Source organism: Loxodonta africana, chromosome 15 (assembly GCF_030014295.1).
Source record: "Loxodonta africana isolate mLoxAfr1 chromosome 15, mLoxAfr1.hap2, whole genome shotgun sequence".
NCBI classification, from domain to species: Eukaryota; Metazoa; Chordata; class Mammalia; order Proboscidea; family Elephantidae; genus Loxodonta; species Loxodonta africana.
Window position 1 is genome coordinate 5,967,507 of NC_087356.1, and position 23,243 is coordinate 5,990,749.

Consider the following 23,243-nt stretch of genomic DNA (forward strand, 5'->3'; position numbering starts at 1 on the left):
GACCCTCAACGAGGTGGGTTGACACAGTGGCTGCAACAATGAGCTCAAGCATAACAACGATTGTAAGGATGGCGCAGGACCGGGCAGTGTTTCGTTCTGTTGTGCATAGGGTCGCTATGAGTCGGAACCGACTCGACAGCACCTAACAACAACAACAACACTGAAGTTACTCTGGAGGCTCACCCCTCAGCCAAAGATTACATGGGCCCATAAAACAAAACAATATGTGTATTAATTGTTTAATGAGAAACTAATTTGCTCTGTAGATCTTCATCTAAACCAACCAAAAACCAAACCCACTGCTGTCAAGTCAATTCTGACCATAGCGACCCTATAGGACAGAGTAGAACTGCCCCATAGAGTTTCCAAGGAGTGCCTGGTGGATTTGAACTGCCAACCTCTTGGTTAGCAGCCGTAGCACTTAACCACTATGCCACCAGGGTTTGCATCTTCATCTAAAGCACAGTAAAAAAAAAAAAAAAAAGACATCATAATAAAAAAAAAAAAATGAGCAAAAGTTAAAATCAAATCCTTATAGGCCACTAATCATCCAAAAAGAAAGAAAGAAAACGTTAGGGAGTGGGGGGAATGGCTGAAGGTGTAGCTGAAATGAAATCCCTGATTGGCGCAAATGGTTTAGTGCTCAGCTACTAACGGGAAGGTTGGTGATTTGAACTCACTGAAAAAGGGCTGGCAAACTCCTTCCGAAAGATCAGCCGTTGAGAATTCTGCGGAGCAGTTCTACTCTGACACAAATGAGGTCATGCTGAGTCACAATCAACTTGAAGGGAGCTGGTTATAAATGAAACAGGATTGAGGGGGATGACTGTTGAAGCTTTGAGGTCAGCATGGTGGGATCAGGACACTCTTCCCCACTTCGGCACTTGTATGCGAATGTCTGTAGTACAAATCCAAGCAACCCAACACTGACGCCAACAACTCCCAGGCTACTCTGCAGTAGCAGGTCCTTCACTTGGTACTGGGGAGCCACAGCTCCCTACAGCAATGCTTTGCACACGGTAGGTCACAACCTCCATGGGTTGCGAAATCAACTGGAGTCCCAAGCGACACTTCAGTGAATAGGCTAGACCAGACTAGAGTAGAATGGAATCGTCTTGCTCTCCCTTGTGGGTAGTCTGGCTTCCAGGTCGCTCTTCCTGGGTATTTTGCCTGTTGGTTTCTTACAGGGCAGCTGTGGAAAGCGTGCTTGAGCCAGAGGCCTGAGCCGCGTTCCAGGCCTGCCCTTTGCTAGCTGAGGAATTCCGGTAACCCCCTTTGACGTTTCTAAGCCCCCATTTTCTAACCCATGCACGAGGGTAATAATTTCTGCCCTGCCTTCCTGTCAGGTCGTTTTGGGAATCAGGGCACAGAATATACTGAGAAGCTTTTTTTAATTATTAGCTGCTACATGTCTATGAAAAATGCATGATATTTTACAATAATACACCTATGAGTTGTTCTTACTAGCAATAATGGAAAGAAAGCAGTGGTTGCCAGCATTCATTGGGTGTTTTCTCTATTCCCGGTAGCAAGCAAATGTTTTAATATACATTATCTCATCTTCCCAGCATTCCTTTGAGGTGTGTCCCATCGTTACTCCCATTTTACAGATGAAGAAACTAAGGCTCAATGAGGTTAAGTCACGTCAAAGATCATAAAGCTAGAAAGTGGCAGGACTGGAAATTAAATATAGGTTTTCTTACCCTTACACCCTGCTCCTAACTACTGGGCCAGAAGAAAACCTGTTCATGTAAAAGTGAATCTGGAAGGCCCGGACTGAGGGCTGTGTTTCATTGTCACGTTGGAACACATGCTCAGCTGCCATCGAGTCAACTATGACACATGATGACCCCATGTGTGTCAGATTAGAACTGTGCTCAATTGTGTTTTCAGTTGCTGCTTTTTCAGGAGTAGATCGCCAGGCCGTTCTTCCTAAGTGCCTCTGGGTGGACTCAAACCTCCAACCTTTTTGTTAGCAGCCGAGAGCACTAACTATTTGTACCATCCAGGGACTCCTTTTCATAGTACTCCTCCTGGCCCCCGTAGCCTCAGCCCTGTCTACCTACTGCATGCTTACCTCTAAATCCAGAAGAGATCAAATGTGCGTTTAGGTCTTCCATACTCAGAAATCAGTGATTATAGACATTCCAATAAAATCTTGACTCAAAGTTCTTAGAAACCAATCAGATTGTATTCTGTTTCTTTTCAGTCGTTACCCCATCGCCATTTGTTTTGGGTGTGTGCCTACATGGCTCCAGACTTTATTACTTGGAAACCTTCTCTGCACGGACGAAGAGTGTCGCCCTCTCCCCCGCGTGGTCAGCTGCTGGTCCTCTCTCCTCCTTCCCATTTTAGAATGTTTGCCGATACCCAGATCTTTTAGCCAGAATAACAGCAATCAGGCAGTGTCCTTCATAGCACTTGAGAATATCAAAAATGAAATAAAGCACAAATCTAAGCTAGAACCAGTTCGGAAGTCTCTGGTTTTATATGTTTTTGTAGCAACAACATGAGAGGCCTTTCCCTTTTCCCACCTGGAGGCCTGAAGTGAATTGTTTTCATGCACGCGATGTTTTCGGTGCAATTAGAAATGTTCGGCTTGAGATCAAAATGCTTGGTGCCCCCAGAAAATATGTTGCATGTTAGGCAAGACTTTTAAAGCCTTAGGGAAGTCGTGGTTGATTTGGATCGCTTGATCAGGTATTCTGAACCAGGACACGGTTCACTTTCTTCCTTGAATTTCCATGTAAATCCAGTGAGTGTTAATTGAGTGCTTGTTGGGTGTTCAGAATTATGTTCTGTTTCCTCCAGGGAAGATGTGAGACCGTGATCCTTGTATTCAAGAAGGAAATAGTTTAATTAAGAGACATTGGGAATTCTTAGATAATAAGGTTCACAGTTTACCGCTTTATGGTCCATTTATAAGCATATCTTCTTAATTCTGATGTGACATAGTTTTGTGGGTTGTTGGTGTGGGGTCTGTGTGTGTGTGTGTGTGTGTGTATGTGATCCTCTGGGAAGCAGAAAGTGTACAGGTTTAGAACCAGACAGATCTGGCTTTGATTCTTGCCACTTTTACTTTCTGTTATTGGACAAATTACTAAACCTCCCTCAGCCTCAGCTCCTTCCTCTGTAAAATGGGGATGATAATAGTAGCAGCTGCTTCTGGGGATTATTGCAGGGGTTAAATGCAGCTGTGTATAAGCAGTAGCTAAAAGCTCACCTGCTAACCAAAAGGTCGGCAGTTCGAATCCACCAGCCACTCCTTGGAAACCCTATGGGGCGGTTCTGCTCTGTCCTGTAGGGGCCCTATGAGTGGGAATCGACTTGATGGCAGTGGGTTTGGTTGGTTTGGGTATGTATAAGCACCCAGCACCTACCTAATAAGTTGAGCTGGAACTTACGGAGCACTCACTGCGTGCCTGGAGCACTTTACGCACATTAACTAATTCTCACAACACCTCCCCAAAACAGGTACTATTATTGTCCCCTTTTTATAGTTGAGGAAACTGAGGCTCAGGGAACATACAGCCGGTGAGCAGCAGGCAGAGCCAGGGTGCAGATTCAGGCGTCAGTTTCCCTACTGAGTGTGGTCTGTTAATGACTGTGTTCTATCGTTCCTCACGACAGGCAGTAAACAGAGGCTGTCCCTGTGAGTCAGGACAGGAGGGACAGTAAGTGCTGATAGGATTCCTCTCTCTACAAAGAGGCACATTTCTGTAACTTTGCAGTGTTGTGAAGTACAATTTACTCCGTTTCTTGGTAAAAATGATTACCTGTTGGCTAAGGAGATGGTTGGTATTAGCCTCCTCCTGTAATCCTGTATGAAGTAGTTAATCAACATTAGTTAAAGTTACATTACTTCCCCTTCCATGTCTGCTGTGGTGTTCCATTTCGATAGCCCCATGCCTTTTAGTTGAAGGATGGAGGGACGGGAGCGTGTGGTTGTATTGTCCCATGTTTATGAGACTCAAGAGTGTCAGGCACGGTCAGCACATTCTTGGGGTTCTTAATAGAATGAACGCTGGTTACCAGCCACAGGGCAAATGGCTTTATTCTTGCACCCTAAACCTTTGTTTCAACCACTGGTGAAATACCTCAGGCAAGAAGGAGGACTTAAAATGCTACATACAACCCAGGGTGGAAACGGGGAGCGTGTGGTCACATTGTGGGGACTGAACCAATGTCACAAAACAATATGTGTATAAATTTTTTGAATGAGAAAAACAAAATCCTACATATGAGAAACCTAGTTTTTTTTATAGGGCAATTTCACAGAAATAACCAAGGTGGCTTATTTCTTCTGGTTCCCCCCAGGTAAAAGGGAGGTAACAGGTCGTTTGCTGCTGTGGATTGACGACTGAGACCATCCCGTTAGTATTTGCTAACTCAGTAACGTAGTGAGCAGGTGGATGATACAGCAAGAGACACATAGCATTCCGTTAACATGCCCTCAAAAGCTTTAAGGCAAGTTAGGAAGTGATTCAAGAAAACAAGCATACTCAGAGGAAGAATGTCATTAACTGCAGAAAATTAGCCACTCAGGTGTATCTTGGAGGGTCAGAGTGTTAGGCAGAGCCAGGTTGGTGATCAGAATTTGAAAGCCCTACCTTCTTTATTGCAAAGAGTTAATGCACTCAGCTGCCAACCGAAAGGTTGGAGGTTTGAGTCTACCCAGAAGCACTGTGGAAGAAAGGCCCAGCGATCACCTTGCAGAAAATCAGATGTTGAGAAATCTGTAGCACACAGTCTACTCTGACACATAGGGGTTGCCGTGAGTAGACATCGACTCGAGGGCAACTGGTTTTGTTTTTTGTTTTTGTTTTTTTTACCTCGTCAGCCAACTGCGGATAGCCTCCTTCCTGGGGAGGAATATAGTTAAGAGGAGCTGGTGGTTTCCTGGTTTCCCTCCTTTGGGTGTGAGTTCTGTAGGCACATGAAGGTTGCAGCCGGCTGCAAGGACTCCAGCTCCACGCACACTCGGCACGCACCCCGTGTGCTACCTCGGTGCCCCATGAAAAAGCCGGGCTCCCTACCTTGCAGGTCTATCTTCCCAGCTGGAGCCTGCCTTGCTCATTTTGCTGGGATTTTCCCTCCCAGGCTTTTGATTGGGTTGTATATACATCATCGTAAGCTCAGAGACAGGAAAAGAGCGGAAGTAAAAAAAATTTGAGGGTTCCTTTTTGTTTGTTTGGTTTGGTGATTGAGTTGGCTGTGCAGGCACCGGCGTCAAGTGAACACAGAAGGTAACAGGACACACGTTTCATTTATATGATGCTGTAATTTCCAGATGAGTGATTCTGTATTCAAAACAAAGGGAAAAGTAGAGGTGTCCTTGCGGGCAGAATGCAAATTCTTACTGGGCCCCAGTAAACAGCAGAATGGAAAAGGGGCCTCCTTCTATGTGGGGCTTTGGCCTTTTACACCAGGCGGGTCGTTTGGCTGGTGAAGAATTGTAGGAAGGAAAAATGTCTGGATGGCAGGCTTAGAAACCTGGAATGTGTTGGTTCAGGGAGAACCAGACTCCCTCTTGGGCACCCGAGGCAAAGGACAATTTACTATAAACCTTTTCTATGGATTTTAAGTTGAAAAAGGATGGCCAGAAGTCCACCATCTTGAAAATGCTGACTTTCTTCAGAAAAGGCTAAATGTTCCTTTTAGAATTTTAGTGAAAAGTTCCTCAGGTCTGTGCTCCAGTTAAATTCTCCCTGCGTAACCGTTAAGTAAGAATCTCCATGAAATTAGGCCAGCTTCCCATTTGGGCTCAGACATTTTCTGATAAGTGTGCTTAAGAGTAACAGTGTTCCTGGTAGGTCTCAGGAGAAATGAACAGCCTCAGCAGACCTCAGTCATCCCCAAAGGGCATTCCCAAGCCTCTGCTGTAGAGGCTCAGCTGCCCAAGTCCTCAGGGATGTCTCGGGGTTGGAGGTGCACCAGCCTGACCATCGTGCTCCGTGTGGGGTGACTTTTCTCCCCACACACCCAGATGACACCCTTCTCTGGAACCAAGTGTTTAGGCTCCTGAGCTCAGCAGTGCCCCCAGCCCTGCTGTGGTGGCTTGCAGGGGTGCTGTGGGCACCGATGGAAACGAAGGTGTGTACCCCCTGTCCCAGACCCAGGCTCGGAGATGGGAGGGAATTGCGCTGACCTTAAATGAACCTTGGTTTATGCCAGAATTTCCCTAAATGAATCTTGAGGAAAGCCAGTCCCAGGAAGTACCCCCCAAAACGAGTTTGGGTGACGCTGTTTGCCATTTCTGCGTTTTGGAGAGTTGCGGAATTCTTTCGCACATTAGAGGTGCTAAGACAGTAATTAACAAATAAAGAAAAACTAACAAATATTACCTAACTCTGCATTTAAAAAATGATTTGGGAAAACAAAAGATAGCAACAACAAAATGACCTTCTCCAGCCACGGTCGTTCCCTTTTCCCCAAACCATAGCTGGCATGGTGCGGGGCAGGGGCAGAACCAAGAGAACACAGTGTTTGATTCCTTGTCTAATGCCCTTTCAGCTAAGCCCCACCAACCTGATTCTCCTGCAGCCCCCAACCACTCTTCAGCTTCCAGTGATGGGGAACATGAAAAAAAATATGCTTTAGGGAGTGCCTTTAGCTCCTCCAGATGGAGGAGGCCCTCTAAGGACAAACAGCCACTTTTCACGGAACCACCTGCTTCTTATTGTATTTATTATTCAAAACCCCAGCTGCTCGTGACAGCGAGAAGCCCACCAGTGCTTCCATCTCCAGTTCTGGCAATAACTTTCCACTTCGTTGGGGAACGTTTGATTGCATCACCCATCACTCCACTGACCAGCTGAATTGGATTCAGTTTGGTTCACGAATTTGATCATAAATTGAATGTAAAATTCTAAAACTCTTAGAAGAAAATGTAGGAGGAACCCTTCAGGACCTGAGGTGAGGCCAAGTTGCTTAGATCTGACACCCAAAGCACAATTTATAAAAGAAAAAATGGATAACTTGGACTTCGTCAAAGTTAAAAATTTTTACTCCTTGAAAGGCCATATTCAGAGAATGAAAAGGCAAGCTACAGTCTGGGAGAAAATTTTGACAAATCACATATCCAAAAAGACCTGTATCGAGAATGTATAAAGAACCCCCAAAGCTCAACAGTAAGGAAGCAAACAACTCAATTTAAAAATGGATAAAAGACATGAGCAGATGCTTCATCAGAGAGGATATACAGACGGCAAAAAAGTGCCTGAAAAAGGGTTCAACATCATTAACCATTAGAGAAATGCAAATTAAAACCCCGTGAAATACCACCCTGGGAAACCGTCTGGAAATTTCTTGCGAAGTTAAACATACACTTTTCATATGATCCAGACACCCCAATCCTGAGTATTTATTTCTGAGAACTGACAACTTATATTCACACAAAAATCTATACACAAATGTTGACAGCCTCTCTATTTATCATCACCCAAACCTAGAAACAACCCAAATTTCCTTCATTGGATCAATGAATAAATCAATATAATGCGTCTATATGATATAATACTACTTAGCAATCAAAAGGAGCAAGGTACTAATAGATGCACCAGCTTGGATGAATCTAAAAGGGATTATGCTGAGTAAAAGAAGCCAGATTCAATAACTTCTGTGCTGTATCAGAGCACTTACTTGGTATTCTTGAAAAGAAGAGTGACGGAGACCAGAAGAGTGCTTACCAGAGGTTACAAGTAATGGAGGGTATGAGAATGGTTTGGGGAATGATGGAACTGCTCTAGATAGTGGTTACCATAATTTATGCCTGTGTTAAAATTTTTTAGAACTGTGCCCAAAAGAAAAAGTCAAGTTTACTGTATGTGAATTTTAAGAATAAAAATTTATAAAAGGATATATCATCAGTATTTTTCAAGACAAATGAAAGTGGACAGAGACTCATTTGCCTTTGACGCCAGTCATCTCTACAGCTCCCCTCAGGAGGGATTTGTCGGTGCTGAAACTGGGGAGCAGAGAACCTAGGGGTGTGAGGAAATGTTGCACTGTTGGGGAGAAGATTCTCATCTGTCCTTCCTGTCTCTGCCCACTTCTCCCTAAGTTAGGCTCTTCATCCCCTTCTCCTGATGTCCTAACCAGTTTCTTTCCTTCAAGCAATCCATCAACACTTTTCCCTAGACTCACCAAAAAGCTTAGACCAGATTGCTTGGGCTGACATTGAAGACTTCATGATCTGCCTTCTTCATTTTATCTGCATTGTTCCCACATGTCCCTACTCTCCTGTCAAACTTGACTGCTCACCCCCCAAGGCCACCTCAGATGCCGGTTCCTCTCTGGGGACTTCCTTGACCACTTCACATGGCTGGTCTCCTTCCTTCGTGAACTCCCTTGGCAGTTTGTTTGAACTTCTCACCTAGCTCATATCCCATTCTGCCTTGTACAATAGCTTGTTGTTGTCAGGTGCCATCGAGTTGTTCTGACTCACGGCAACCCCATGTCCAACAGAACAAAACATTGCCCCATCCTTCGCCATCCTCACAATCATTGCTGTTTGAGCCCATTTTTGCAGTTCGTCAAGGGTCTTCTTCTTTTTTGCTGATGCTCTACGTTACCAAGCATAGTGTCCTTCTCTAGGGACTGGTCCCTCCTAATAATAGCTATCCATGTACAAATGATTTCTTCGTCTAGATTCTAAGCTTCTTTTAGATGAGTACCCAGTCTTACTCATTTTTGCCTCCTCCTCATCACTTTGTGTAGGGCCTTGTCCCCACAGAGGTACTAATCAAAGAGTGTAGAATGGATATCCTTTCCTGTTTCTAATTGCTTGGAAACTCTCAAGGTGATACAGGCAATTTGCAATTGGTTGCCAACCCAAAGCTTGGTGGTACGAACCCACCCAGCAGCTTCACAGAACAAAAGGCCTGGTGAACTGCTTCTGTAAAGATTACAGCCAAGAAAATCCCATGGAGCAGTTTTACTCTGTAACACATGTGGTTGCCATGAGTTGGAATTGACTCAACTGCAATGGGTTTGGCTACCAAGGGCGAAGGCTTTTAGACCTGTGCAGTGTCATGGATGAATTTCAAAAACTTTATGCTAAATGAAGGTCAAAGACTCGATGCCATATGATTCCATTAATGTGGAATTCTAGAAAAGGCAAAACTAAAGTGACAGCAGATCACTGTTTGGCTGTGGCCATGGCTGAGGGAGAATAGCAGGAAAGAGACATGAGAAAACTTTTTAGGGCAAGGGAACTATTGTATATCTTTACTTTGGTGGTCATTACACAGTTACCAAAAAAACCACGCAATATGGCTGAACTTCACTGACCATCAGTAATGCCTTTATCAGGGTAGCACAAATGGTTAAGGGCTCAGCCACCAACCAAAATGTTGGTGGTTCAATTCCACTCAGATATCTACCTAAGCACCTTGGAAGAAAGGCCTGGCAATCTGTTTCCAAAAGATCGCAACCATTAAAAACCCTATGGAGCCCAGTGCTACTCTGAAACAAATGGGGTCATCATGAGTCAGAATCAACTCGACAGCAACTGGCTTTAATGCCTTTGCTGTTGTTGTTAAGTGCCATCGAGCTGGTTCTAACTCATGGTGACCCCATGTGCAACAAAACAAAACACTGCCCAGTCCTGTGCCATCCTCACAATCGTTGCTGTGTTTGAGCCCATCCTTGCAACCACTGTGTCAATCCATCTCGTTGAGGGTCTTCCTCTTTTTCACTGACTGTCGACTTTAAACCTGTCGCCATTTGAGTCAGTTCCGACTCATAGTGACAATATAGGACAGAGTAGAACTGCCCCCATAGAGTTTCCAAGGACTGTCCAGTGGGTTTGAACTGCCAACCTTTTGGTTCGCAGCCAAGCTCTTCACCACTGCGCCACCAGGGCTATACCTTTATATATATTAAAAAAAAAAAAAGGTGATTCTTTAAGTCTTTCATATGGTTGTCCAGGTGCCTTGTGTATGGTCATCTTGGAATCTGCGGAACAGACCTCCTTGTTGGTAATAAGGTCATCCCAGGCTGGTGTTCCTCCTCGCTTCTCAGCACTGCAAATCCTGCTAACGCTGACTGATTTCCACTGGGCGTTGCAGCGTGTCCCAGACAAAGCCCAACAGAAACAAGCTGTGTTCCTGTCACTAATGATACAAGCCCTCATGTTATTCCCTGCCAGGCAGTGTTCGTAGTCATTACACCCATTGAAGAAGAGAACAGAGTAATAATGAGCTGGGTGTTATCAGCTCACAAATAATTTATAATGGGCAAACTAGGACAGGAACAGAGCTTTTTTTGGCTAAGGAGGTTGCATGTCACTCTTTAAATCTAGGCCAAAAATTTATTTATAATGCATAGACGGTCTCCCAGAAAGTTAAAAGGTTCCTTTCTTCTCTTCCGTGGGTTTGAACACGGTGCTTTTCACCCTGGGCTGGCAAAAAGGCACCTCAGCATCTTACTCCCGCTGTTGCAGCCAGCCTGTGATTGGGACAGTCCGTACGAGCATAGTTCCTCTGCTGGAATTGAGGCCTCTGTAGAAATCCCTTCAGGTTTCAGGTCCTACCAAAATCTAAGAACAGGAACCAGGGAAGAATAAGACCCTTAGATGAGGGTGGTGACCATGGATTTTAGGAGAGATTTGAAGAACTACCCCAGATATTATTTGGAGACAGCCCCAACTAAGATATGATCAGTATAAAATAGGATGTAAACTTGTGCGTTGAATAAAGACAGGTTGTGTGTGATTAGGAGCCCAGGCGGCGCAGTGGTTAAGTGTTCAGCTGCTAACCAAAAGGTGGGTAGTTCAAACCCACCAGCCTCTCCACAGGAGAAAGATGTGGCAATTTGCTTCATAAATGTTACAGTCTTGGAAACGCTATGGGGCAGTTCCTTTCTATCCTACAGGGTTGCTATTAGTTGGTGTATAAATGATGTCGTTGTTGTTAGGTGCTGTCGAAGTGGTTCCGACTCATAGTGACCCCATGTACCCATGCACTGCCTGGTCCTGTGCCAGCCTCACAATCGCTGCTGTGTTTGAGCCCATCGTTGCAGCCACTGTGTCAATCCATCTGATTGAGGGTCTTCCTATTTTTGCTGACCCTCTACCAAGCATGATGTCCTTCTCTAGGGACTGGTCCCTCTTGATGACACGTTCAAAGAACATGAGATGAAGTCTCGCCATCCTCCCTTTTAAGGAGCATTCTGGCTGTACTTCTTCCAAGACAGATTTGTTCCTTCTTCTGGCAGTCTTGCCTTTGAATTATGGTGTTGGCGAAGAATATTGAATATACCATAGGTGTGAAATTAGGCAGAGGCAAACCAAGTGGTTATGACCATCCCCGCATGGCATCTAGGAAAAGGGTATTTGAAAGTCCACGGGCTTCCAAGGGCTACTTGGAAAGCAAAGACTTTACTGATACCGATACCTATAGATATTGATACCTACCCCAAGCTAGGTGAACCCTCTAATGGAAACTCACCATATTGTCAAAAACCACCAGCACCCTCTGTCCTGATCCCACACCGGTTGGTAGCCCCTGATGATTGTTTAGCTTTTCCCAGGACCCAGGAGTACTTGGGTCAGCAGGCAGATAGGTTTGATGGCCCCACAGCCATGACCTCTGTGCTCTGAGTCAACTCATTTTCTGGAACAAGTCCATCTTGTGTGGGTTTGGGAGAGGCAGTTCAGCTCCCCAGCCCCGCGCACCTTTGAGTAAGCTGGTCCTGCAGAGCTTAGCGCCAGCCCCTGGGCCTGTGGTGGTCACATTGAAAATCAAAGCCCTTCGAGCAGCGCTGCAGGCTGGACTTTCTCAGAGGAGAAGGCAGGCTTCCTGCATCGTGCATTTCTTGTTTGGTTTTCTAGCAGCAGCGTCTATAGTCATGATTTCCTAACCGAGTTCTCAGGGACCCTAGGGTTCCTCAGAGGGGCCTCGTTAGTGCTCGGGTGAAGACCTGTCTCAAGCTGAGCATCTCACTTGTATCTGACTGTAAGTGCAGTGTGTGATGTCATTTTTAAAAGGGCTCGGCTATATGCGGTACCTGCCATATGTAGGTCCTTAGTTGGGCATGGCTTGCAGTCTCACGCTGGCATGCCCTGTCCCTCAGCAGGACAGTGAGCTCCCTGAAGCAGTGGCCAGGACATAGCCCTCCTGACGGACACTCGGAACACCTGGCTACCCCTTGTGACATAGCACCAGAGTCTGGAGAGGACTTGGTTTGACTGCACCATTGGCTAAGGAAAGGGTCTCAGCAGGTCATTGCTGTCAGAGTGTGAAAGCTCTACGACGTCAGAGTGGGCAGCATCTGGCCAGGGAGCTGATCTGTGTAAGATTTTGCATCTGAGTCAGAACCCACTTATCGTTAATGCGGTCTCTCTTTGTGGCGAAGAATCTAGCAAAACATTTTTTCTGTCCCCACCGCTCAGCTCTGAAAGTGGCTAACGTTACCTTCCCTGAGGGAGTTTTCATGACGTGATCGCAGGAGAACATACGCCGATGAAAAATATCTTGATTTCATAACAAAGCCTGTAGGAAGTGGAATGTTCCAGTAAGCTGTGCGTTTTATGTTTACAGAGCTTCTCGAAACAAGTCTGAGAAGAAGCGTCGGGACCAGTTCAATGTTCTCATCAAAGAGCTCAGCTCCATGCTTCCTGGCAACACACGGAAAATGGATAAAACCACCGTGCTGGAAAAGGTCATTGGATTTCTGCAGAAACACAATGGTAAAGGATATGCTTCTCTGGTCTTATTCCGTTCCTGTCCTTTCCATCTGGGGATGACTCACAGCCAGGTCCTCATGCTTAGTCCTCTCTCCCCTCCAAAGCCTAATGCATCAGTCATAGGCTTCTTGTTTCAGAGGTACCCCGCCCTCTCTCTTAGCCCCATCTCCAGCAGGTTTGGGAGAGGACACTCACCTCCCGGATTGCTTTATGGGCCAGAGGAGAAAGCCCAGAGTAGCCTCACATACAGCAGCCAGCCCCAGCAGCGTGCTGGTAACAGGGGGAACATCTTGATTAAAAGTGCCTGGAGCAAGCATTTGTTTCACTCAGCCCTGAACAGATGCAGTGCTCAAGTACTTATTCTCCACTGGGTCCCTCTGTACCGATTTTTCCATCCTTCTTTGCTACCACTTTGAACTACACCATTAAAAAAAAAACGGTAATTGAAAATAAATAAACCAAAAAAACCCAGTGCCATCGAGTCGATTCCGACTCATAGTGACCCTATAGGACAGAGTAGAACTGCCCCATAGAGTTTCCAAGGAGCACCTGGTGGATTCGAACTGCCGACCCTCTGGTTAGCAGCCGTAGCACTTAACCACTACACCACCAGGGTTTCCTTGAAAATAAATAATTAATGTCAAATCCTTTTTTTTTTTCACTGCGATATAATTTACATACCATAAATTTCAGCATGTGAAGTGTACTGTTCAGTGGTTTTTAGTATATTCACGAGGTTGTAGAACCGTCACCATTATCTGATTTCATCACCCCCAAAAAAGAGCTCCATAGCCATTAGCAGTCACTCCCATTTCTCCCTCTCCTCCAGTTCCTGGCACCGCTAATCTACTTTCTGTCTCTACGGATTTGCCTGTTCTGGACATTTCATACAAATGGAATCATACAATATCCGACCTTTGGGGTCTGCCTTTTTACTTTGCGTACATGTGGTAACATGTGTCAGTACTTTATTCCTTCTTTATGGCTGAATCATATATTGCATTGTATTGATATACCACACTTGGTTTCTCCATTCGTCAGTTCTTGGGCAGTTGGGCTGTTTCCACGTTTTAGCTATTGGGAATAATGCTGCTATGAACGTTCACATACAAGTTTTTATGTGAACATATGGTTTTTGGATGTAAACCTTGGAGTGGAATTGCTGGATCATATGGTAACTCTATGTTTAACTTTTTGAGGAACTGCCAAACTGCTTTCCACAGCAGCTGTGCCAGTTTTTATTCTCACCAGCAAAGTATGAGAGTTCCATTTTCTCCACACCCCTACCAAACTTGTTATTGCCCCCTCTTTTTTTTTTTATTATAGCCTTCCTAGTGGGTGTGAAGTGGTAACTCATTGTGGTTTTGATTTTCATTTCCCTAATGACTGATGATGTTGAGCACCTTCTTATGTGCTTCTTGGTCATTTGTGTATTTTCTTTGGAGAAATACCTATACAAATGATTTGTCCATTTTTAAACTGGGTTATTTATCTTTTTGTTGAATTTTAAGAGTTCCTTATATATTTAGATACAAGATCCTTGTTAGGTATGTAATTTGCAATTATTTTCTCACATTCTGTCTTAATGGCATCATTTGACACACAAGTTTTTAACTTTGATGAAATACAAAAAAAAAAAAAAAAACCAAACCCACTGCTATCGAGTCGATTCTGACTCGTAGCAATAAAATCCAGTTTATCTATTTTTCTCCTTCTGTTGCTTATGCTCTAGGTGTCATATCTAAGGAATTGCTGCCTAATATAAAGTCACAAAGATTTACATCTATATTTTCTTCTTAGAGTTTTATATTTTAACTCTTACATTTAGGTATTTGATCCATTTTTAGTTAATTTTTTTTATGGTGTGAGGTAGGGATCCAAATTCATCCTTTTGCATGTTCATATCAGTTGTTCCAGCAGTACATTCTTTTTCTTTTTTAAACTTTTTCAATACCTTTGTGAAAGTATAATACATATAGAAAATAGATGGAATTAGTTATCACAAAGTAAACACAACCAGCTAACCACCACCCAGGTCAAGAAATAGAAGCCTCTCCCAATAGGTGCCCCTTCCTACCACTATCTCTGCTTTCACCAAAGATAACTTCTAGTCTGACTTCTGATACCAAAGATTAGATTTGCCTGTTGGGGGTTTATTCAGATGGAATCATGCATTATGCACATGATATTTGTGAGGTTCATCCATGTTGTTCTAGGCTGTGGTTGGTTCATTTTCATTGCTAGGTAGTATTTCATCATACGAATTTACCACTTGAATCCATCCTTGAACCTACATCCTTGTCAAGCCGTCCTGTCTCCCTTTGACACTCCTTCAAGCCCTTTACCTCCTAGCACTAGCCACATCCACCCAGCCACTCACCTGCAGATGATACCAAAAGGAAAAAAAAAATCAAAGATTAGTTAAGAGGGCTCAGGAGCTATTAACAAGCAGGAAAGGCAGAATTCTTTTTTCCTTAACCACAGCACCAAACATAATAAAGTCAGAAATGTCAGAGTTATTGAGAAAATAATTATAGTTCTTCTGTGCTTATGGTGACGCTCCACTTTCACTGAACGTTTTCCTAGACAAGATGATTTCCTGCAGGAGGGCATGGTCGGGACATCTGAAAGCTTCATTATGGTTGTTATTCTTTTATTGTTTCTTTGATAATTGTATATACCTATTAAAAATGTGACAGTAATGATACATCCTCCTTTTCTTCCCCCCCCCCACCCCGCAAAAGTTGCCCGCAGGAGAGTAAAGAACATGTTAATTGCTTTTGTCAAAAATCAGGAAGAAAAAATCAAGTGGGGTTGGGATAAAATGTTGCAGCAGTATTAGACTGCCCCAATAATTTAATCAGAAGAGTTATATTTCCTAAATAACAAGTTAGCCAAGTGAAACAGCAAGTTGGTTTGATTGCCAAGATATTTTGTGCAAATTACTCAAACTAGGTCAGTGCCACTTCGAAGCAGGACAGCTGTTAAATAGGACAGCTGGGATCAAGCTCATCAGTGTGACATTTATGCTGGACCTGCCCTGTGCAGAATTAAAGAATTGTCCAACCTGGACCTGCAAAGGATCAGTCAGCAAAATGCGCCCTGCTAACACCACGAGGGCCTGCTTCCTTCTCACCTTTTCCGTAAGACTAATGCTTACTCTGCATAACCTGCTTAAATGTACCCAGGATCGTCCAGTATCTCACTCATCTTCTGTGGTTCCATAATCAAAAGAACGCAGAAAATCCTTGGTAGATTTTATGGCGAAATATAGTGGTTAAACCGAAATTTGGATTAAGGTGAAATAAAAACAACCAATTGCTTTTCCTTTACTTACAATCCAAGTGAACATGGTGTAACGGGGTGGAAAATAACTATGATCAGCATTTATTCAAGGCTCATTACGAGCCAGGCATGAAGCATTAGTGGTTCAGGGGTAGAATTCAGGCTTTCCATGACGGAGACCTGGGTTGGATTCCCAGCCGATGCACCTCAAACACAGCCCCCGCCCATCTGTCAGTGGAGGGTTCCGTGTTGCTGTGATGCTGAACAGGTTTCAGTGGAGCTTCCAGACTGAGACAGACAAGGAAGAAAGGCCTGGAGATCTACTTCTGAAAATCAGCCAATGATCCAAGCTGCAGCTGATCACGGGCATGGTGCAGGACCAGGCAGTGTTTCATCCCGTTGTGCGTGGGGTCACCATGAGCCCACAGCAGCTAACCACAAGAAAACAACATGAACCAGGCATTATTCCAAGGGCTCTACCTAGTGTAACTGATCACAAACTTCACGGCAGTCCTTCAAGTTAGCACCATTTCATAGACGAGGTAACTGAGGCGCTCTTGGTCGAGTAGGTGGACCACTCAGCTGAGTCGGACAGCCAGAAAGATGTGAAATCTGAACCTAAACAGTCTGCCTCCAGATCCCAAGTGTTTAATTTTCTTCTCGCCAGCGGGCGATTTACGAGGCTGTCGTAGCTACTGGTCATAACCACACTGTAGCTGTTCATGGCTGTGTTCGTTCAGACTGTAGTTCTCAGCCTTGGCTGACCACTGGAATTACCTGAGGAGCTTTTAAAAAATATATGCAACTGGGTCACACCCCACAGACCAGTACAGTAAAATCTCTAGGGCTGGGACCCCAGTGGTGTGCTAGAGGCAGCTCAGACTAGCTGCCCAGTGATGATGTGAAATTTTCAGGAGTTTTGCAAGCCAGTGGACATCAAGTTGGTAGCTTAAAATTGGCCATGGAGGGAGTATTTACATCACAGGAATGGGCAAACAATCCAAACTGGGGCTTTGTGTTGTGGGAGTGGAGAGCATTTCACCGACACCCCACTGGGCAGGGCGCAGGCATCATTATTTTCAAAGCTCCCCAGTAGATTCCAGGGTACCCTCAGGGTTGAGAACTGTGAGTTTGGATATGCTGTCTGCCTTCATGGTAAAGGCAGAACTCATGATAACTAAGGAAAGGTGATTAGACACAGGTAATTGTCATTATTTATCTCTTTCCTCATTAAGATTTCAGGCATCCTTGTTTCCTCAGTTTGGGAGCTAAATCTTGATCCCGGAATGCATACTTACTCTGTTTGCACTCCATCTTCTCCAAAAGGCCAAGAAGTGACTCATGCTTACTCTCTTTGATGTAATCTGAATCAAAATAAAGATCTGACCATGTTTTTCTTTAGAGAAATTTTGTGTCAACAGTATCTGTTTTAAGAGAGAAACCCGTAAATTATGTAAAAACTGTGGCATATTGGACATCCTTATCCATTGAAATGTTATTTCTACAGGGCCAGGCGGGCCCACGTGGCTTTTCTATTAGCAGCCAAGCACTTTAACCACAGCGCCACACCAGGGCTCCTTCTTACTATATAAAGTGGAGTAAATGCATGGGGCTAAATGCATGTTATCCACTTCCTGTGTGAATCTCAAGCTGGTTTAATGTAATTTTTCTCCCATCACCAAGTCTCAGTCCTTGTTCATGCCCATTCAGTGTATCTGCCTTAGTGGATTTGGGGATTGGGAAGCTGCAGAATGAGGAGAAATGTCCCTGTTGGGCAAGGTAGTATTTACCCAGCCAAGCAATAGCATTTCTGCCTTATTTTCCTGACTCTTCTTTGACTACATACATCCCAAAAATGTGCTGCCCCCTATTCAGGCATACAAGGGGCAATTGAGAGGTGAGGCACTCTGGGTCATAACTACAGCTTACACTATAGTAGAATTTTTGCATAAAAGGCTCCCAGGTCGTTTCGTTTCCCTTACTACACCCTGCCCTGCCACCCATAGCTTACCGTGTTGGTCACATTAAATGCTAGTGGAGTCATGATTCTAACTCTGTATTTACTGTTTAGCGGAGCCCTGGTGGTGGAGTGGTTTAAGAGCTCCTCTCCTCACCAAAAGGCCGGCAATTCCAATCAGCAGCCGCTCCTTGGAAACCCAATGGGGCAGACACTTCTCTGTCCTACAGAGTTGCTGGGAGTTGGGATCAACTCGTAAGCAACGGGTTTACTATTTCCCAATGTACCATTTTTTTATTGGCTTTGAGGCAGGATTAGCAAAGAACTGTGGTCAAGTGGTTTCTAAATAGTTAGGGAAACAAAATGACCCAGGAGCCATTTTGGCAAATATTCTATTAGTATAAGCTGTAATTGGAAACCCTGGTGGTGTAGTGATTAAGTACTACAGTTGCTAACCAAAAGGTCGGCAGTTAGAATCCACCAGGCGCTTCTTGGAAACTCTATGAAGCAGTTCTATTTTGTCCTATAGGGTCGCTGGGAGTTGGAATCCACTTGATGGCAACGATTTTTTTTTTTTCCTTAATTGTCTGTAGTTGTGACCGAGTTCCTCACCGAACAGTTGCTCCTGGTATGCCTGAACAGGAGCAGTACATTTTGGGGAAGTGTGTAGTCAAAGCAAAGTCAGGAAAATGAGACAGAAATGCTATTGCTTGACTAGGTAAATATTACCTTGTCCAACAGGGTAAAAAAATACGTGTGTATTTTTTAAAATGCTATGAATTGAGCCTTAACTTCCAAGAACTGTAATCAAATTGTTGAAATACAAAGTGAATGAAATGGCTTCTTTCAATATTATTATGCTGGTGTTTAGAAAGTATCAGGTAACACAAAATGATCTAAAAGATATTCTTGTAAAAGAAATGGGTCTTTCATATTCCTTCGCCATTAAGTTGGATCGACCTCTATCTAAATTAAATTTATTTCCAGCTCCTGGAAAGACTCCTCTCCTGAACCAACAATTAATCTACAATTTGATCCTAGTGGTCAAAAAGAGGAGCCCTGGTGGCACAGTGGTTAAGAGATGAGCTGCTAACCAAAAGCTGCTCCTTGGAAGCCCTGTGGTATAGTTCTGTTCTGTCCTATAGGGGTCACTATGAGTCAGAATCCACTGGTGCAATGGGTGATGTGGTGGGTGGTTAAAAAGAATTTTACAGAGGAGTGTATGTGTTGGGAAGAAGGGGAAGGGCATTTATGGGGTTGAATTATTGATACAGCCTTAGACCGTCTCTTTTCTAACTGATCAAACTGTGGCAACCATTTGTTTGAGAAAGTGGGAGCTTCACCCCCTTTTCCCTGCCTTGGCCGGCATACCAGAAGGAACTGTGGCTGCCTCTGCTTCCCATGATGCATTTCTCCATGTGCGCCCTCTGGCGACATGGCGGCACCCAGCACTGTGAGGTCTCCATCTGCACTGGCCCTCGTTAGCGGGTCAATAAGGATGTTTCCTGTTCTGGGTTTCTGCCTGTGTTACTGAAAGCTGTTGGAGGCTCTTTTGTGCTCCTTTAAAATCCCAAAAGACAGAAATCCAATTTCATACAATAACAGCAGCAGCTTGTTCTCTCTGAAATAAAGATACCTTCCCCGCAGAGCCAAGCATTAGACGGAATGGTGGGTGACTGAACGAGTGACAATTTACAGAGCCACACAAGTAACATATGACCTTGTCATCATCTCTCTTCACGAGTAACTGCCGAATGGCATTCTCCAGACTGGTTAAGAGACAAATTACCAGAAACACACGGTCAAACGTTTCTCCTAAAGTTTATAGATTATCTGCCTGAACGATTTGCATTCCCTAGGAGATTGTTAAACAGGTTAGTTTTTTTCTCTGAGATCTAAGTCGTATGTATTTAGGTTTTTCTTAACACCAAGAATATAATCCCTAAGGAGACCTCTTAATATTGAAAGAAGAGTAAAATGTTGGTTTAAGATGGAGGATAAAATGAAGGAAAAACAAGTATTTCAGTATCACATTTGAGCTACCTATAATAATCTTGTCAAAGATAATTCAGTAATAGAACAAAACATTCTTTCAAGAATACAAAAGAACTAGGGTATTTAAGCAGTCTGGTGGTGCTGTGGTTAAATGAAATTTATTTCCAGCTCCTGGAAAGACTCCTCTCCTGAACCAACGATTAATCTACAATTTGATCCTAGTGGTCAAAAAGAGGAGCCCTGATGGCACAGTGGTTAAGAGATGGGCTGCTAACCAAAAGGTCAGCAGTTCAAACCCACCCGTTGCTCCATGGGAGAAAGATGTGGCTGTCTGCTTCTGTAAAGATACAGCCTTGGAAACCCTATGGGGCAGCTCTACTCTGTCCTACAGGGTGTCCATGAGTTGCAATCTACTCAATGGCAGTGGGTTTGATGTTTTGGTTTGTGTGGGCCAAAGATTATTGAATTTACAAACATAAATAATGTCTTTAGTACAAGGTAGTTAGGTGAATCAGGTACGTTATAGATTAACCCAAAAGGTATAAATAGTTTAAGTTCCAGCCTTAAAAGCAACTAAGGAAAAAACAAAGAACTGTTGCTGTTGTTGCCTTTAAGTCAGTTCTGACTCATGCCAACTCCATGTGTGTCAGAGCAGAACTGTGCACCATAGTTTTTCAATGGCTTATTTTCAGAAGTAGATCTCCAGGCCTTTCTTTCAAGGTGCCTCTGGGTGGACTTGAACCTCCAACCTTTTGGTTAGTACCCGAGCACACTGACCATTTGTACCACCCAGGGAGGGACTCCAAAATGCAATTAAGTAACATGTATTTATGTAGCACATTATACTTCCCCTAAAAACCCCTCTCATCGAGTCAATCCTGACTCATAGCAACCCCATAGGACAGAGCAGAACTGCCCCATAGGGTTTCCAAGGAGCAGCTGGTAGATTCAAACCACCAACCTTTTGGTCAGCAGCCGAGCCCTTAACCACTGTACCGCCAGCGCTCCCCTTATACTTCAGTACCTGGAAACACTGAAAAAACACATCATATTCTGCAGAGACATTTACTACAAGCCGAAGATGTTCCTGGAGTTTTGACCAATCCTCCACCGTCACCAGGTAGAAAATCTCAGATCTCTAAAGTGTCTCGCTTTACCTTGATGATGAGGCAGCGGCTCAAGAAGACATAACACCATCGCAGTCTTTTTTCCCGTTGCCTTGGTAAGTGGCAACTGGTGATGGGGTTTTGTCATATAGAAATTCAAGGGCATTGTGCTTCCTGCAAGTGGCAGGTACTACACCCATGCAGAGGGTGGGGCTGTCTCCTTCCCGAAGCCTCATTAAAGGGCACGAGAACATCAAGAAGCGTTTTAAAGCACTTTACATCTAAACTTCCCAGTCCTGAGAAATGAGGCTTAATGTATTTCCTTGTATCGGCTTCTTTAATAAGACTACACAGAAGGCAACATAAAATTGCATAGAAATAAAGTGTGCTTCGTTTGTTAATTCCAGTTTCTAGATACCATTAAACATAAAAGCTTATTTGTATTTTTTTAGAAGTCTCAGCGCAAACGGAAGTCTGTGACATTCAACAGGACTGGAAGCCTTCATTCCTCAGTAATGAAGAATTCACCCAGCTGATGTTGGAGGTGAAGATACACTTTCAAATTAGCTAAATCCAGTTGCAAATTAAAGTGTGGCTACTTGTTCCAGCTGTGACCCTGTACCCAATGTAAACAGCTGTTCTTGACCCAGAAAAGAGGCCTTGAAACAGCTCCCCTACGGGGGCTCGGGCTGTAGTTGCTTGTTTTCATTACTGAGTTGGGTGATACAAGCAAGAATCCCCAAGCCACATGACAGTGCACTGTCACCAAGGTCACTGTGAGGAGCGCCTCCTCCTGCTCTCCCAACCAGAGGACACCTAATTGGGGTACCAGGAGGGGGTGGGTGCAGTGGGAGGTAGCTGGAGCCAGAGGGAAGAAAGATTATATCCCTCTGCTCTGTCATGTGCCTCAGCACCTCCTGTTTAAAATGCAGTGATTATATTTTTTCCTGTAGTAGAAACACATTTTGAAGATAAAAATCTTCTTTTAAAGTTATGCTTTTCGCGTGAGCTCATATTATATCAGCATGGCTTGTGTGTGTCAACCCTGAGTGCACTCTGGGCCTCCCCACCCTTTTCTGGGCTGAGTAGCAGGCACATGTTTCTTTGTTTGGAAGGTGTGGTACCCTGCTCATCCCAGGGCTGTGTTTGCGAAAGCCTTGTTGACCTGAGACAGTGGCCTTCCTCAGCATCGTATATTTAGATATGGGTGAAATGGGTGAGGCTGGGTGTTCTGACTTCTAAACCGGGGTTAGGGCCAGCAAAGCACCTGGACGCAGTACAGGAATGGCATGGCGGTGCTGCTCGGTGGGGAGGGAGGCCCCAGGTGTGCTTGTCTGGGCACCTGAACGAGAAGAGGAGAAGCTGGAAAAATTAGTTCAGAAAAAGGAACTTAGACACTGGCTTTATGTCAGCGGTTACTGGCAGAGCTTTTGGAGACTGGCTTCTGAGAATGTACAGTGAAACCTGTGAGAGCCAGAATGCGAGGACTCTGCCTTGTTTTTCCCGGTCTCACAAGTTTTCCACCTTTGACAGGGTGCGGTCTTACCACTTTTCTGTCAATCTCTATTAGTGGAAAATATTTGAGTTTTCTTTCCCTGATGGGCTTCTGTCCTGCACGGGTTCCAACTTCTGCAGGTTTTACTGTGTCTTTCTGTATCTAGTCTTCAGTGCCTATATAAGACTGATGTAAACTTCAATTTACATAGATTAACCATGCAGAAAACGGAAAGTACATGAGTAAGAAAATGCCAGAATAAAGATGTCCAAATATTATGAAGTATAAAAACATTAATGAACATTTGCATAAAAAGAAAGATACTTAAATCTACATGTGAACTATATTTAAAGAAAATACAGAACTTTCTCCAGAAGCAATGCATTTTAAGTGTGTTAAATTTAGAGCAGCTTATGAAATACAATGTGGAATTAACGCATCATTATACTACTTTACATAAATCATTTTATCTTTTCCTTCTTACGGGAAAGTAGGTAAAATGCATAACCCTATAGCACCCAGTCTTTTTTTTAAGAGTCTGTTAAAAAAAAAAACAAAACCTACTTTTTTTCCAGTGAGTCTCAAGGTATCAAAAGGGTTTAAGCACTACTTACTTACAGAGCTGGGAACAGTCATGTATATGTAATAATGAAAGGGATTTAAATTGTCTTTAAAAAAAGTGTTTAAGGAAGCAGGGCTCTTATGAAGTTAAAAATG

At 43.9% G+C, this 23,243-nt stretch overlaps 1 protein-coding gene across 2 annotated transcripts in view; it reads left to right on the plus strand.

The window, feature by feature from the left end:
• The window catches only part of NPAS2 (neuronal PAS domain protein 2), a 183,158-nt gene that overhangs the window by 94,056 nt on the left and 65,859 nt on the right, over positions 1-23,243 (plus strand). For both annotated transcript variants that reach the window (XM_064268493.1, XM_064268494.1), the window contains exons 3-4: positions 12,543-12,691; positions 21,484-21,575. In XM_064268493.1, the coding sequence (XP_064124563.1) occupies positions 12,543-12,691; positions 21,484-21,575 (241 nt within the window). The remainder of the gene's footprint in view (positions 1-12,542; positions 12,692-21,483; positions 21,576-23,243) is intronic.